The sequence below is a fragment of the Trachypithecus francoisi genome, unplaced genomic scaffold (assembly GCF_009764315.1).
Source record: "Trachypithecus francoisi isolate TF-2019V2 unplaced genomic scaffold, Tfra_2.0 Lachesis_group2, whole genome shotgun sequence".
In the NCBI taxonomy this organism is placed as follows: domain Eukaryota; kingdom Metazoa; phylum Chordata; class Mammalia; order Primates; family Cercopithecidae; genus Trachypithecus; species Trachypithecus francoisi.
In genome coordinates, this window is record NW_022681465.1 from 152,961,250 (window position 1) to 152,977,654 (window position 16,405).

At 45.6% G+C, this 16,405-nt stretch overlaps 1 protein-coding gene across 9 annotated transcripts in view; it reads right to left on the reverse strand.

Moving 5' to 3' along the window:
• MATR3 (matrin 3) overlaps window positions 1-16,405 on the reverse strand; it is a 61,555-nt gene that overhangs the window by 35,576 nt on the left and 9,574 nt on the right. For 3 of the 9 annotated variants that reach the window (XM_033181072.1, XM_033181064.1, XM_033181067.1), the window contains exon 1: window positions 1,952-2,108. The exons of 2 other annotated variants lie outside the window; for them this stretch is intronic. Coding sequence is in view for 2 of the 7 variants with exons in the window: in XM_033181074.1 (XP_033036965.1) it covers window positions 1,729-1,776 (48 nt within the window). In the remaining 5 variants the exon portion in view is untranslated. Of the gene's footprint in view, window positions 1-1,728; window positions 2,109-16,405 lie in introns of those variants that run through there. 4 more of the 9 variants (XM_033181074.1, XM_033181071.1, XM_033181066.1 and 1 more) reach the window with 3 other exon arrangements.

Genomic DNA, 16,405 nt, shown 5'->3' on the forward strand with positions numbered 1-16,405 from the left:
TCTTCTATAAAATTAAGGATTTGAACTACGTGATGCTCCTAAAATTTGACATCATCATTGCACTCCTCAGTAAAAACCATTAACTGACTTGCAATATTAGCGTTTACAAACTCTAAAAGCATTAGTAAGAAAATTAGTATGCTTAAAGACTAAAACAAATGCACAGATCAAGGGGTGGTTAAATCCTTCCAAATTAGTTCAAAATGTGATAACAAAAGCTGTACACGGCTGAAAAATATATAAAGATGATAAAGTGAAACTTCTCTGGGTTAAGTACAAAGTAATGTTCTAAGTATATACTGTTAAGTGCAAAGAAAGAAATACAAATTTAAAGCATTTCAACACACACATCTGGCTAAATGATCTTTTTCAAATCTTACATAACCAACAAGAATCTTCATGTAGTATTTTAATGTTGTTTAATTTCGAGTTTGCGAAAACATTCTATTTAAGTGGAAAAGGCATCATCTAGAGCGTTTTTTCAACGAAAATGTCTCAAGCCCTTCTTGCTTTTTAAAACAATACTAATGTGAAAAACAACGTCGACAGACTGCGTAGATGACTGAGCCATTAGTAAAGGTATTTTTAAAGAGCAATCTTAAACATTTAAAAAATTTAAAATAGCCTGAAACATCATTTTTGTCCGCATAGTCAACTGTTTAGATTTCCCTGGGAGAAAAATGTATTTTACCGACTACTCAGAAACCTTAAGCCAAGGTTTAAAACACAGAACGCAGCATCAATACAAAATCTCGTGACCACTACCTACGAAATCAACAATTCTTCACATTATTCCAGCGCGCCCGAAAGACTAGACATTTCAGAACCACCATAATCGTTCTAGAAATGTCTGGCTGAAAAACTCCAACTGATCCAATAGAAATATTCCACACAGAACATGGCCACAGAGCAGGATAAACACCTAGGGGATATTCATCCACGGTAAATGCAGAACACAGAACATGGCACAGAGCTTGAAATGCAAAGAACGATGCGGAGACTACACCACTGTACTCCAAAACCCTTTGTCTGGAAACCGGAAGGTCCCACAGCACACGATCCTCTCTACAGGAACCAGAACTAATAGTATTTTGATAAAGAGAAAAAGGATGTGAGGTGACTTACTAAACAAGCGCAAATCACCCGCCTCGCAGCGTACTGCAGGCGGCTAGCTCCACGACGCAGTACGAAAAACAAGCGTTAACGTTTCATTTTTCGGCCATTTTTACGCGATGGGGGGCGGGGAGGAATTGTTTCTGATGTCCAACTAATGCCGCGAGCGCGCGCGTCTGGGCTGGGACTCTTAGGGGGCGCTCTCAGGCGATGGGCGAGGAGCGGCGTGAAGGCCGTGACACCGGGAAAAGAAAGAAACGCTGCTCAAACAGCAGGCTCTTCGGAGTCTGCGAAATCCTCCATTTTGGGGAACATTTTCAGAGAAAAAAAGGCGAACGGGTTATTTGGGACCAGCGCTACCCAAGGACTTAGCTATCTTAACCATCCTCCCCAAACGGCATGCCCCCAATAGACAGTCTGTCCCTCAGGCCTCGAGCGAGCTCCTCCCTCCTCAGCGCCGCGGCCCGCGTGTAACGGGCTAGTCGTCCCGCCCCCGCCCACAACGAGCCCAGGACGCGCGGGAAGCTCGGCCGGTCAGCGCACCTCTCGACCCCCAATCTCCCGCCGCACCCTGGGCCCTCGGCCGGCCGCGTGTTTCCCTCCCGGACCGCTCACCTCCACCGCCCGAGAAGGCTGGTTGCGCCGCCACTGCGCTCCTAACATGGCGGCCGCCGATCAGGCGGCTCACATACGCAGCGCGGAGGGAGGCAAAGCGGGAGCGAGCAAGAAAGGCGCGCCGCCGGCTTCCCACAGCCCCTGTCGCCGTCGTTGTCCCCTCCCGGCGGACACGGAGAGCCCCCAGCCACCCCACCCCGACTCTTACCCGCTTCACGCCTACCTTAGGGAAAGGGAGAGGGAAAAGGAGAGGTACCTCTCTCCCAGCGAGCGGGACGCGGAGGCTCCCACAATCCCCCGCAGCAACGGCGCTGGCGAGAGGTGGCGGCAGCGGCTGCAGCCCAAGAACAAACCCACTCTCGCGAGAGAGCACGCCCCCACCCCCTCGGTCCGGTTCGGCGCGCGCCAGGCCCCTCCCCCTACTCGGTGCGCGCACCTCGCTCGCGCCCTAGCCTGAGGTAGTTGTTCTTTAATCCTGGAGATCCTCTCCGTCATCTAGCTGAGGCGGGAAATGGAGGAACAGCCGTGGCTTACGAGTTCGAGTCCCATTCCCTAAAAGGCTGTTTGTCAACCTCCTGAATAGCATAATACAAAATTTATTTATTTATTTATTTATTTTGAGACGGAGTCTCGCTCTGTCACGCAGGCTGGAGTGCAGTGGCCGGATCTCAGCTCACTGCAAGCTCTGCCTCCCGGGTTTATGCCATTCTCCTGCCTCAGCCTCCCAAGTAGCTGGGACTACAGGCGCCCGCCACCTCGCCCGGCTAGTTTTTTGTATTTTTTAGTAGAGACGGGGTTTCACCATGTTAGCCAGGATGGTCTACGATCTCCTGACCTCGTGATCCGCCCGTCTCGGCCTCCCAAAGTGCTGGGATTACAGGCTTGAGCCACCGCGCCCAGCCAATACAAAATTTAAATAGAGTATGCGTTAGAAGCGATTCGCGAGAGTCCCTGCCTTAGACCCGACTTCTATGCTCTCTGGTTGTTCAGTTTGCCAAGGAATGGTGGAAAGCGCCAGATATTGGGGCCACAAAGGCAAAACGATACAATTTTGGCTGGTTTTTATTTAAGTATGTCTATTTATAATTTGTTTATTTGAGGCAGGGTCTCGCTGTGTCGCTCAGGTTGGAGTGCACTGGCGTTATCACGGCTCACTGCAGCCTCGAACTCCTTTCCTCAAGAGATCCTCCCACCTCAGCCTCCCCAGTAGCTGGGACTACAGGCTCGCACCACCACACCCAGCTAATTTATTTTTATTTTTTTTTTCCGCAGAGACGGGGTCTCGTTATTTTGCCCAGGCTGGGGGGAACTCCTTGGCTCAAGCGGTGCTCCCGCCTCCGCCTCTCAGCATTCAGCATTGGATTAAAGGCGTGCGCCTCCACGCCCAGCCAGCTGGTTTTTGGGTTTTGTTTTTTTGTTTTTTTTTTTGAGACGAAGTCTCGCTCTGTCACCCAGGCTGGAGGGCAGTGGCCGGATCTCAGCTCACTGCAAGCTCCGCCTCCCGGGTTTACGCCATTCTCCTGCCTCAGGCTCCCGAGTAGCTGGGACTACAGGCTCCCGCCACCACGCCCGGCTAGTTTTTTGTATTTTTTTTAGTAGAGACGGGGTTTCACCGTGTTAGCCAGGATGGTCTGGATCTCTTGACCTCGTGATCCGCCCGTCTCGGCCTCCCAAAGTGCTAGGATTACAGGCTTGAGCCACCGCGCCCGGCCTGGTTTGTTTTTTCTTTGAGACGGGGTCTCGCTCTGTCGCCCAGGCTGGAGTGCAGTGGCGCAATCTCGGCTCACTGCAAGCTCCGCCTCCCAGGTTCACGCCATTCTCCTGCCTCAGCCTCCCAAGTAGCTGCGACGACAGGCGCCCGCCACCACGCTGGGCCAATTTCTTTTTGTATTTTTAGTAGAGACGGGGTTTCATCGTGTTAGCCAGGATGGTCTTGATCTCCTGACCTCGTGATCCACCTGCCTCGGCCTCCCAAAGTGGCCAGCTGGTTTTTAAAATCAGGAATTCTGTGCAGGAGGGTCGTTGAGGCGGAGGACGGCGAGCCTTTTCCCTCGGAAAGACCACCGCCGCCTTTTGGTGAATTTGACTGCACCCTTGGGACTGAGGTACTGGTTAGGTACCCAGGTTGGCGGGATTTGAGCTCTGGCCTTCAGAGGCTTAAGTAAATTGTTTGGAGACCTAATCTGGCTGCAACTCTCTCCCCAACCATCCTTGCAGAACTCCGCATCTGGAGAGTTGGGAATTTTCCAGCACAGTTAATGGTTATAATATGGAGTGCTTTCTATAGGGTGGGCAATGCAATAAGCAGTTTACACATAACCCTACAATAACCTTGAGAGGCGGCTACTAGGGGATACCATTTGGTAGATCACAAAACTGAGACATTAAAAGGTTATGTAATTTGAGGCACGGTAGATGGCGCCTGTAATCCCAGCACTTTGGGAGGCCGAGGCGGGTAGATCACTTGATTTCAGGAGTCCAGACCAGCCTGGGCATCATGGCAAAACTCCGTCTCTACAATAATAATAATAATAATACAAAATTAGCTGGGCGTGGTGGTGCACACCTGTGGTCCCAGCTACTCACCTGGTACAGAGGATGGGGCTGAGGATAGTTTGAGCAGGAGGCGGAGGTTGCCGTGAGCCTAGGGCACTACTGCACTCCAGCCTGGGCTATAGAGTCAGACACTCTCAAAAAAAGAAAAAAGAAAAAAAAAAAAAGGTTATGTAATTTAACAGAGGTGAAAAAGCTAGTCAGTGGAGTCTTGATGACTCAACAAGGCACTACCTGAAATGGCATAGCCATAAAAATGAAGTTACTTGGCCGTGCGATGACTCATGCCTGTAATCCCAGCACTTTGGGAGCCCAAGGTGGGTGGATTACCTGAGGTCGGGAGTTCCAGACTAGCCTGACCAACATGGAGAGACCCCATCTCTGCTCGAAATACAAAAATTAACCGGGCTTGGTGGTGCGTGCCAGTAATCCCAGCTATTCAGGAGGCTGAAGCAGGAGAATCGCTTGAACCCAGGAGGCGGAGGTTGCGGTGAGCCAAGATCATGCCATTGCACTCCAGCCTGGGCAACAAGAGTGAAACTCCGTTTCAAAAAAAAATGAAGTTACCATCTCAGGACAGGGTAAATTGTTTTATCTACAAAATAAGTAGTAAGCCACTGATTCACAATATTACTTTATCTCAATCTAATTTAGTCAGTGATACAAGAAATATTTCTTGAGTACCTACTGCGACAATATATTAGGCCTCAGGCAAACAGCAGGAAAGGGGACAAAAGCACTGCCCTCATGGAGCTTACACTTTATGCAGACTTTGAACCAATAAATACGTGTGTATTTGAGATGAGTGAATAATCTGAGGGGATGAGAAGCTTTCATGAGAAACTGAGGTTTGAGTTAATATCTGATGAGTAGGCAACTAACTAGGTGAAGGGAATAAAGCATCCCCAGGCAGAGGGATCAGAATGTGTGAAAACTCTGAGGTAGACTTTGGGAAACTGCAGATTTTTTTTTTTTTTAATTTTGTTTATTTTTGGAGACAGGGTCTTGCTCTGTTGCTCAGGCCAGAGTGCAGTGGTGTGACCATGGCTCACTGCAACCTCCACCTCCCCAGTTCAAGCAATCCTCCCACCTCAGCCTCCTGTGCATAGACATTAAAAAGGGCTGGAGATGTAGGAAAGGGCCATTTCCCTGGGGTTACAAATTCAAATGCAGAATCTAAGATAAACTGGGTAATACAAGTCCTATTTAATACTATCCAACACAAGTTCAGTTGGGGACACATGCATTTTAAGGTAAGGATATGGATTTAAGGTATGGATATATGGGTCTTGAGCTCAGGGAAAGATTGTGGGTTAGTGACAAATTTACAAGTTAATGCTGTAAATGAAGTAACAGGAGTTCAAAAATAAACTTAAAGCCAGGCATGGTGGTTCACACCTATAATCCCAGCACTTTGGAAGGCTAAAGGGGGCAGATCGCTTGAGGCCAGAAAGTTCAAGACCATCCTAGGCAACATGGTGAAACCATGTCTCTACAAAACATACAAAAATTAGCTGGGCATGGTGGTACACGCGCCTGTAGTCCCAGCTACTCTGGGGCGGGGGTAGACAGCGTCCGGGTGGTTGATGTGGAAGGATCAATTGAGTTTGGGAGGGGGTGGCACTGCACTCCAGCTAGGCAACAGAGCGGGACCATGTTTAAAAAATAAAAGCGGCCGGGCGTGGTGGCTCACGCCTGTAATCCCAGCTCTCAGGGAGGCAGAGGCGGGAGGATAGCTAGAGCCCAGGAGTTCGAGACCTGCCTGGGTAATACAGCGAGACCCCGTTCTCCACAAAAAGGAAAAAATAAAAAATAAAAAAAAATAAAAGAGCGGCCAGGCGCGGTGGCTCACACCTGTAATCGCAGCACTTTGGGAGGTGGATCATTTCAGGTCAGGAGTTTGAGACCAGCCTGGCCAACATGGTAAAACCCCGTCTCTACCAAAAATATGAAAAATTAGCTGGGTGTGGTGGTGCTCGCCTGTAATCCCAGCTACTTGGGAGGCTGAGGCAGGAGAATTGCTTGAACCTGGGAGGCGGAGGTTGCAGTGAGCCGAGATCACACCATTGCATTCCAGCCTGATCAACAGAGCAAGACTGTCTCAAAAAAAAAAAAAAAAAAAGTTAAGTGAATGCAGTGAAAAAAGAGGCCTGAGCACCAATCCTTGAGGAACTTTAATCAAGTATAGCACAGGACACTTAGTAGACAGAGGTAGGGGGAGAAAAGCAAATATATATATATGTGAGGGGAAGGCAGAGGAAGGAAAGCACAGAAATTGTGTTGCCTTGAAAACAACAACAAAAATACTTCTAGGACAAAGTGATCAACAGGGTCAAATGCTACAAAGAGGTCAAGATGAAGACCAATGACATCTACAAGATTTAGCAACATGGGTATCAGTGGTAACATTGAGAGTTGCTTCCACTAACTTGTGAAATGTCAGACTGGAAGGGCTGAATATGGGAAGAAGGAAGACAAACTATTCAATACAGAAAATTTCGGCTATGAAGAGACTAGAGGAGAGAAAGCAGGATTAAGAGTTTTTTGTTTTACTACGTAAGGGACTTGACCACAACTAATTGGCAGTAAGGATATCTTAGGGAAGAAATTGTTGGAAATACAAGGAGATGGGATAATCCATAACAGAGGTTCCTGAAAGGATAGGGAAGCAAGATAATTTCCTTGCTTCCCTAGGAGGTATGGAGCAGACAGTGCTTAAATTTCATTAGATTGGTAGAAGGAAGACATGGACATTATAGTCAAGTAACCTCAGTTTTCTCTGTGAGAAAGTCTTCTGTTGAGAGCTGGAGCTGCAAGAGGGAAATTTATATATTTATGTATTTATTTTTTATCATATATATAAATTTAGAGACAGGTTATATATTTAGAGATGGAGTCTTGCTCTGTCACCAGGATGGAGTGCAGTAGCTTGATTGTGGCTCACTGTAACCTCTAATTCTGGGGCTATAAGCTATCCTCCTTCCTCAGCCTCCCAAATACTGGTACTTACAGGCGTGTGCCACCATGCCCAGGGAGGGAAAATGTTTAAATAGCCATTGTGAAAGTGGAACTGCAATCTTACATCTGTATGTTATGTTCTGTTTTTCAAGGTTTGAGCAAAGCTTACAAAATGTGATTCACATCTTTGAGGCCAATCATTTGAAAGGCTTGGAAAAGGAATTTGGTAGGATTCATCAAGGGCTGGGGCTTCCCTCAAGATATGATGCTGGCCAGGCATGGTGGCTCACGCCTGTAATCCCGGCACTTTGGGAGGCCAAGGTGGGCAAATCACAAGGTCAGGAGTTCAAGACCAGCCTGGCCAACACGGTGAAACCCCGTCTCTACTAAAAATACAAAAAATTAGTTGGGCTTGGCCGGGCGTGGTGGCTCACGCCTGTAATCCCAGCACTTTGGGAGGCCGAGGCGGATGGATCACAAAGTCAGGAGATCGAGACCATCCTGGCTAACAGGGTGAAACTCCATCTCTACTAAAAATACAAAAAACATTAGCCAGCCATGGTGGTGGGCACCTGTAGTCCCAGCTACTTGGGAGGCTGAGGCAGGAGAATGGCGTGAACCTGGGAGGTGGAGCTTGCAGTGAGCTGAGATCGCGCCACTGCACTCCAGCCTGGGTGACAGAGTGAGACTCCGTCTCAAAAAAAAAAAAAAAAAAAATGATGTTTAAACCCACCATGTAGCTAGCTTTGGAAAGACAAAATTTTTTTGGAGGGGATCCCACTTTTCAGTGACTCTTGAGTCTTCCACTCAAAAGCTTATCTGCTTTCTACTCTGCAAGTCTGATTCCAACTGATCTTGTTCTCAACTCTTAGATGAAACAGCCTGTGGTCCTCTAGCAGACAGAAACATGACCGCCTATCAAATCTCAGTTCAGATACACAACTACCCATGTTTGCATAAGGTTCTAATGCCATCTGGTGATTGTGCAGAGAAAGTCAAACTTTTTCAACTGAGTAATTATTTAACTTATGATGATGTGGGAGATTCAAAAGAAATATAACAGGTGCTTAGGGGCTTATCAGCAAAAAGACACAAAAGAAACAAAAGTTTGGTTTTTGTTTGTTGGTTTGTTTGTTTTTTGAGACAGGGTCTCATTGTATTTCCCAGGCTGGAGTGCAATAGTGCCATCTTGGCTCACTGTAGCCTTGATCTCCTGGGCTCAAGTGTTCCTCGACCTCAGCCTCCGAGTACCTGGGACTACAGAAGCACATCACCAAACCCAACTAGCTTTTTTTTTTTTTTGGCATTTTTTGTAGAGACGGGGTTTCATTATGTTGCCTAGGCTGGTGTCGAACTCCTGGGCTTATGTAATCTGGCTGCCTTGGCCTCCCAAAGTACTGGGATTAGAGGTGTGAGCCACCATGCCCGGCCACCAAAATTAATGCAAGATTTCATTCATGAAATGCCTATTTCATAAAGGACATTCTACAATGATGGAAAAGACAAACCTCCAGCCCTTAGGATCTTGGTTTGATAGAGATTGACAAGGAGTTTGACCTCAAAGTGGGGCTGTTTGTGCGCTCAAAGTGGGCCTGTTTGTGAACAGGGATGGGTAAAAAGCTGTATTCACATTTGGGTGTGGGAGTGGGTGTGCCTCAGGAATGGTAAAGAATGGGGCCTTTCAAAGCAAGAGCTGCTGGTGAGACTTTGAAAGGTCTAAGTGACAAGTTTGGTACAGCTTAATGATGAAATTTTCTTTCTTTCTTTTTTTTTTTGAGACAGAGTTTCACTGTTGTTGCCCAGGCTAGTATACAATGGCACGATCTCGGCTCACAGCAACCTCCACCCCCACCCGGGTTCAAGTGATTCTCCTGCCTCAGCCTTCCAAGTAGCTGTGATTACAGGCACATGCCAACACGTCCAGCTAATTTTTGTACTTTTAGTAGAGACAGGGTTTCACCACATTGGCCAGGCTGGTCTCGAACTCCTGACCTCAGGTGATCCACCCACCTTGGCCTCCCAAAGTGCTAGGATTACAGGCATGAGCCTCCTCGCCCAGCCCTGTGATGAAACTTTCAATGCCAGAATAGAGTATGGATTTGAGATGGTAATGAGGACCTTTTCCAATTTTGAGTAGAGGAAAAAGCAAGAAAAGATTGGGGGCATATATTTTGACACCACAAAATCCATTAAAATGTATTAGGTGAGCCGGGCGCGGTGGCTCAAGCCTGTAATCCCAGCACTTTGGGAGGCCGAGACGGGCGGATCACAAGGTCAGGAGATCGAGACCATCCTGGCAACACAGTGAAACCCCGTCTCTACTAAAAATACAAAAAACTAGCCAGGCGAGGTGGCGGGCGCCTGTAGTCCCAGCTACTTGGGAAGCTGAGGCAGGAGAATGGCGGGAACCCGGGAGGCGAAGCTTGCAGTGAGCTGAGATCCGGCCACTGCACTCCAGCCTGGGCGACAGAGCAAGACTCCGCCTCAAAAAAAAAAAAAAAAAATGTATTAGGTGAATATGAGGAGTCCTGTCATCAATAACATTATTTTTCTTGAAATTTCTTTTGATGAGAAAATTAAGCTTGACAAAGGTAAAAGTCCTAAAAGATGACAAAATGGAATTCACACCTTTGAGGTCAACCATTTGATATTCAGCAGCTGACTAATATTTGAGAGACTATTTGTTACTATTGTATACTAGGCACTTGCCAGTACACAATAGTAAACAAAATAAAAGGTCTCTGTTCTCATGGAACTCAGGTGTCTAGTAGAATAGACCACTATTTACATGCTCTATTAAGCAGTTGATAACACATTTTAATTACCATTGAGGGTAATGTACCATTATTCCGTTTGTTTTTTTTTTTTTTTTTGAGACGGAGTCTGGCTCTCTTGCCCGGGCTGGAGTATAGTGGCATGATCTTGCCTCACTGCAACCTCCGCCTCCCAGGTTCAAGCAGTTCTCCTGCCTCAGCCTCCCAAGTAACTGGGATTACAGGCCTGTTTCTTTTTAATGATTTCTCTTTGTTGAACTTCATATTGTTCATGTCTTGTTTTCCTGATCTCATTTAATTTTTTTTTTTTTTTTTTGAGATGGAGTTTCGCTCTTATTGTCCAGGCTGGAGTGCAATGGCGCTCATTGCAACCTCCGCCTCCCATGTTCAAGTGATTCTCCTGCCTCAGCCTCCCTAGCCAGTAGCGGGGATCACTGGCATGTGCCACCACACTAGGCTAATTTTGTTATTTTTAGTAGAGATGGGGTTTCACCATGTTGGCCAGGCTGGTCTGGAATTCCTGATTTCAGGTGATCCGCCTGCCTCGGCTTCCTAGAGTGCTGGGATTACAAACGTGAGCCACCATGCCCAGCCCTCATTTAGTTCTCTATCTGGATTTCCCTTGTAGCTCACTGAGCTTCTTCAATAACATTATTTTTAATTGTCAGGCAGTCCATAAATTGCCACTTCTTTAGGGTTGCTGGTGATTTATTTTGCACCTTTCTGTGATTCCCTGATTGTTTATGATCCTTATGGTCATGCGTTAGTATCCACACATTTTAAGGGGACACTTATTCTGGTCTTCACGCCTGGCTTTAACTGAGAAAATCTTTCAGCAGTCAGCTCATCCAGACACTGGGCACACCATATGTGGTAGGCTAGCCTGCCACCTGGATGTGCAGCAGTGGGCCTGAAGCCTGAATGTGGGAGCCAGCCTGAAGTGTAGGTCCACAGGTGCTTGAACCTGACCTGGAGTTGCAGGTACCAGCCTGGAGTATGAGGCTGTGAGGGCCTGCCAGTCAGTGGGTTTTACTGAGGTGGGGCTGGAGTTTGCATACAAGGCAAATCCGGTTCTCACTTGCATCTTTTCTTATTTCTGTGCCATACCCAGGTACTATCTGCCACTTGGCTTCCTTAGTTCTTGTGAAGGTATTTTCTTGTATTGATTATTGTTCAAATTGGTGTTTCTGTGAGGTCCTAAGCACCAGACTGTTCTATTCTGCCACTTTACTGATGTCCTATCAAGTTTCCCGATTTAGATATACCTACAATAAGAAAGGCAACTACTATATTTCTCATGTGTCCTAAGAAGTTACTATACATACACAAAGCATTTCATGTACATATATGTGTGTATGTATATATATATATATATATATTCTTCTGAATATGGCCACAAATTCTATGCTGCTGTTCTCATGAAATGCAATTAATTTCCCCTCACCCTATATCTGGAAGGCCCTGTGACTGGCTTTACCCTACAGAATAATAGAATACAGAAACAAACTTTTGTTTTGGTTTTGGTGGGGTTTCTTTTTGAGACAGTCTTGCTCTGCTGCCCAGGCTAAAGTGCAGTCTTGACTTCCCAGGCTCCAGCAATCCTCCCATCTCAGCCTCCCAGTATTTGGGAGCATGCCCACCACCACGCTTGGCTAATGTTTTCTTTTTAAAACATTTTGTACAGACAGGGTCTTGCCATGTTGCCCAGGCTGGTCTCGAACTCCTGGACTCACTCAATCCTCCTGCCTTTGCCTTCCTAAGTGCCAGAACTACAGGTATAAGCTATCATGCCCAGCCCAGAAATGAACTTTCAAGATCTGCTTTTATCCACTTAGAACCTTGTTGCCATACTGTGAGAATCTCAAGCCATATGAAAAGAGCAAAGATGCTACAGTCAGCAGGCCCAGCTGAGCTTCCAGGTGAGAGATCATGTCACCCACAAGTAAAAGTGGAGCCTCCAGTTGGCTACACCCCAATCACTCCACAGAATTCCCTCCCCCTCCCCACAGACGGAGTCTTGCTCTGTTGGCCAGGTTGGAATGCAGTGGCAGGATCTTGGCTCACTGCAACCTCCGCCTCCTGGGTTCAAGGGATTCTCCTGCCTCAGCCTCCTGAGTAGTTGAGATTATGAAGTGCAGAGGCACAGCCACAGCTTACTGCAACCTTGAACTCCTGGGTCAAGAAATCTTCCTGCCTCAGCCTCCCAAGTAGCTGAGATTACAAGCCTGAGCTACCTTCTATTGTTTTTGTGTTTTATTCCTTCCTCACCCTTAATTTTGCAGAATACTATCATTGTATTTTTCCATATGAATGTTAGAATCATCTTGTCCAGTTACAAAAGCAAGTGTTTACAAAAGCAACTGTTGTAAACTGACAATTTCCATTCTATGCTGAGATTCCTTGGACATGGTATGACTTACTTTATTAGGCCTCTATTGTACAGTCATCATTCCAATGCCTTCTTCATACATAACTTAATTATTCTAAGCCTTATTTTCCTTTCAATTTCCTACTTATCCCCCTTGTTAAGCACAAATTTGTATTAAAACTGATTACTTGCTACCTCAATTAACTATTTTCAGGTGAAACAGCATTCCAAGTAATCTTACCTCATTTTAACGTTTTTTTCCCTTTCATATATTTCCTTTTCTTGCCTGATTGCCTTTGCTAGCCTTGAATAAAGCTTTCTCTTTTTAACTGATAGACTTCCAGGGTTTCCTCATTAAGCATTACTGTGGCTTTTGGAGTCAGATACATTTTGTAAGCTTGGGAGTGCCGAATGTCAACCATTTTAGCAAATGCTTCTTTTGAGACAGGATCTTTTCACCAGGCTGGAGTGTAGTGGTACCATCATAGCTCATGGCAGCTTTGAATTCCTGGGCTCAAAGGATCCTCCTGCAACAGCCTCCCAAAGAGGTAGGATTACAGGCATGAGTCACCACGCCCAGACAGCAAATGTTTTAGCATGTAGGGAGATTATGTAATTTTTTAGACCAATTAACCGCAAATATTCTTGAAATTATCTAAGAATTACTTTGTGTTGTATTATCATGTAATGATTTTACAATGTGCCTATTCAAGTGTTTTGAGAGTTTTGCTGTTACCCAGGCTGGAGTGCAGTGCTACAATCTCCATTTCTGCTCACTGCAACCTCAGCCTTCTTGGTTCAAGCTGGGATTACAGGCTTGCACCACCATGCCCAGCCCCAAATCTTATTATATCCCCAATTTAGCAGGCATATACATATATAAAGGGAATCCAACTTCATCTCCGTCTTCTAAAAATTTAAATAAACCCTTGAGGAATTAATTTTTAAATGTCATAGTGCCAGGGGTGATGGCTCACGTCTGTAATCCCAGCATTTTGGGAGGCTGAGGCAGGCAGATCACTTGAGGTCAGAGTTTTAAGTTCAGCCTGGCCAACACAGTGAAGCTGCTCTCTATTAAAAATATAAAAATTAGCCAGGTGTGGTGGTGCACCCCTATAATCCCAGCTATTCAGGAGGCTGAGGTAGGAGAATCACTTGCACCTGGGAAGCGGAGGTTGCAGTGAGACAAGATCTTGCCACTGCACTACAGCCCAGGTGACAGAGCAAGATTCTGTCTCAAATAAAAATAAAAGGCTGGGCGCGGTGGCTCAAGCCTGTAATCCCAGCACTTTGGGAGGCCGAGACGGGTGGATCACGAAGTCAGGAGATCGAGACCATCCTGGCTAACACGGTGAAACCCCGTCTCTACTAAAAAATACAAAAAAATTAGCCGGGCGAGATGGCGGGCGCCTGTAGTCCCAGCTACTCGGGAGACTGAGGCAGGAGAATGGCGTAAACCCGGGAGGCAGAGCTTGCAGTGAGCCGAGATGGCGCCACTGCACTCCAGCCTGGGTGACAGAGCGAGACTCCGTCTCAAAAAAAAAATAATAATAATAAAAAATAAATAAAAATAAAAATAAAAATAACCCATAGTTTCTTCAAGACACAATAGGGCAAGCATTGAAGAATTTTAATAAAAAGTGATAAATCATATCATAGAGCAAGACTAGGGATTAGAATGTGGCATTCATTAAGGCTTTCCAGAGGAATATTTTTTAAAAATCTAAAAGACTATATGTTTTGTTCCATTAGGACAAACAGAACCCACTGCAAGAGTAGCAGAGATGTTGACCGTCTGAAACAAGGTATTTGGCATTTGGAATTGGTGTAAGAATCTGTAAGTAACGCATTTGAGTAGTCCCTTCAAGATGTTAGATTGAACAAGGTTGATGATTGAAGAAGCAGAAATTTACAAGACTTAATACATGAAAGCTCCTAAACCAAACACTACTTTTGGAGCCAGGTTCATTCAACACCACACAAGTTCCTGTGTGACTGTGACTCTGGGCAAGTAACATGTACCTTGTAGGGCTGTTAAAAGAAGAGATGTGTTAAATGTATTTAACATGGTCAACATGTAGTAAATGGTATTGATATTCTATGGCACCACATGTCCCAAAGTATACCCTAATGACAAAAATCATAGGTTTAAATATTTTATTGTTTATAGAACCCCAGAATAATAAACATGTTATAATTATACACTTCAATATGGTTGTAAGTTATATCCTGGCAGCTACTTACCAATATGCCTGCTTGTAAGAGAGGTTCTGCAAGTCAATTTACACACAAAGATGTTTCACAAATTTTCTCAAATATAAAGATATTTACAGATTACTGAAATAATAACAAAAGCCCGCACATGTGTTTTAGTTAACAGATGTCTGAAACCTAAATAGCAAGTCTCTGCAAATCCATTATTTTCTTTTTTTTTTGATACAGTCTCCGTCTGTTGCCCAGGCTGGAGTGCAGTTGCGCAATCTCAGCTCACTGCAACCACCCAAGTGGTTGGGATTACAGGCATGCACCACCACACCCAGCTAATTTTTAATTGTTTTCTTTTGTAGAGACAGGGTTTCACCATGTTGGCCATGCTGGTCCTGCCCTGGCCTCAAGTGATCCAGCCTCCTTGGCCTCTCAGTGTTGAGATTATAGGCAACCGCGCCCGGCCAAATCCATTATCATCACTTAATGTTTAAAGGCTACATTTAGTTTCCTATATATTGTTAGAGTCTACTAGTAAATGATTTGGTAACCTGACACCTTTGTATTCATGTCCAAAAAAATTATTTTACAAGAACAAAAACGGTACTCTTAGTCTCTCTCACTGGAGTATTACTGAAAAGCATGATATTCTTACTCTGTTTTGGGTACATTATGACAGAGAGGTTATTATTACCAACTGTCAGTAGAATTGAGGCTTCTTGACTAAAGGGGATTGAGGTAAACCTTTGGAAGCTCGTGAACACATTTCAAGACACAACATGGCACCTGTGTCTAGCTCTATGGTACAACATGGTACTATGACACATAGAATGGGTGGCCAGATGGGGAAGGCAGCTTCTCTGCAACTGAGCTGAGATCTCAAAATAGACAATGTCAAGATGGAACCAGAAGGGAAAAACAGCATGTGTAGAAAGGTAGCGACAAAAGGCTAATTAAGGTCTGAAAGAAACCAGGGTGGCCAACAAGGGAATCTAAGGATGATAAAGATAAGAGGCTAAGAGAGATAAGGCTAGACTGCATAAGGCTTGACAGACCATAGCAAGATAAGCAAGAACTGTGTCCTGTTAACCATTTATCCCTAACATCTAGCATAGAATTCAGTTAATAAAAGCCATAAACCCTTTAAAAAGGGTGTGAGTCTTCTGGCAAGATAAGTAATTAGCACAGATTATTGTCACTCACTGCAACTCAGCCTTGGAGGGAGTACACAAATCAGAAGGAGGTCAAGTGCCTGGAAAACTAAATGATAGATCATGGTTGGGGTAAGAAATGGAAGCCCAGTGTAGAAAAGGATAGAATGCCATGGGGTTAGAGGTAGCAGAGGCTGGGACTGAACTTGTCTGTTCTGCCTCCTTTCACCCTTCCTGTTCTTTGCCTTATATCCAACCCATCACTTGCTGGGGTAGCCAGCCTATTTGAACAGGTTTAGACAACCCTAGAGTTCTCTCCAAGAGAATTAATACTGAGAAAGAAAAGTTCTACCATTGTCACTCTGGTGAAGCACAGATTCTAACTCAGAGGCTCTTTGCCTTGAGGGGGATCTTTCCTCTCCTTCAACTCATCAGAACCCTTAGTTCTGGGCTTGGCTTCTCCCTTTTAGCAGCTAATAATGAAATCCCTATCCCCACGGCCGGGCGCGGCGGCTCATGCCTGTAATCCCAGCACTTTGGGAGGCCAAGGCAGGCGGATTACGAGGTCAGGAGATGGAGACCATCCTGGCTAACACAGTGAAACCCTGTCTCTACTAAAGAATACAAAAAAAAGGCCGGGCGCGGTGGCTCAAGCCTGTAATCCCAGC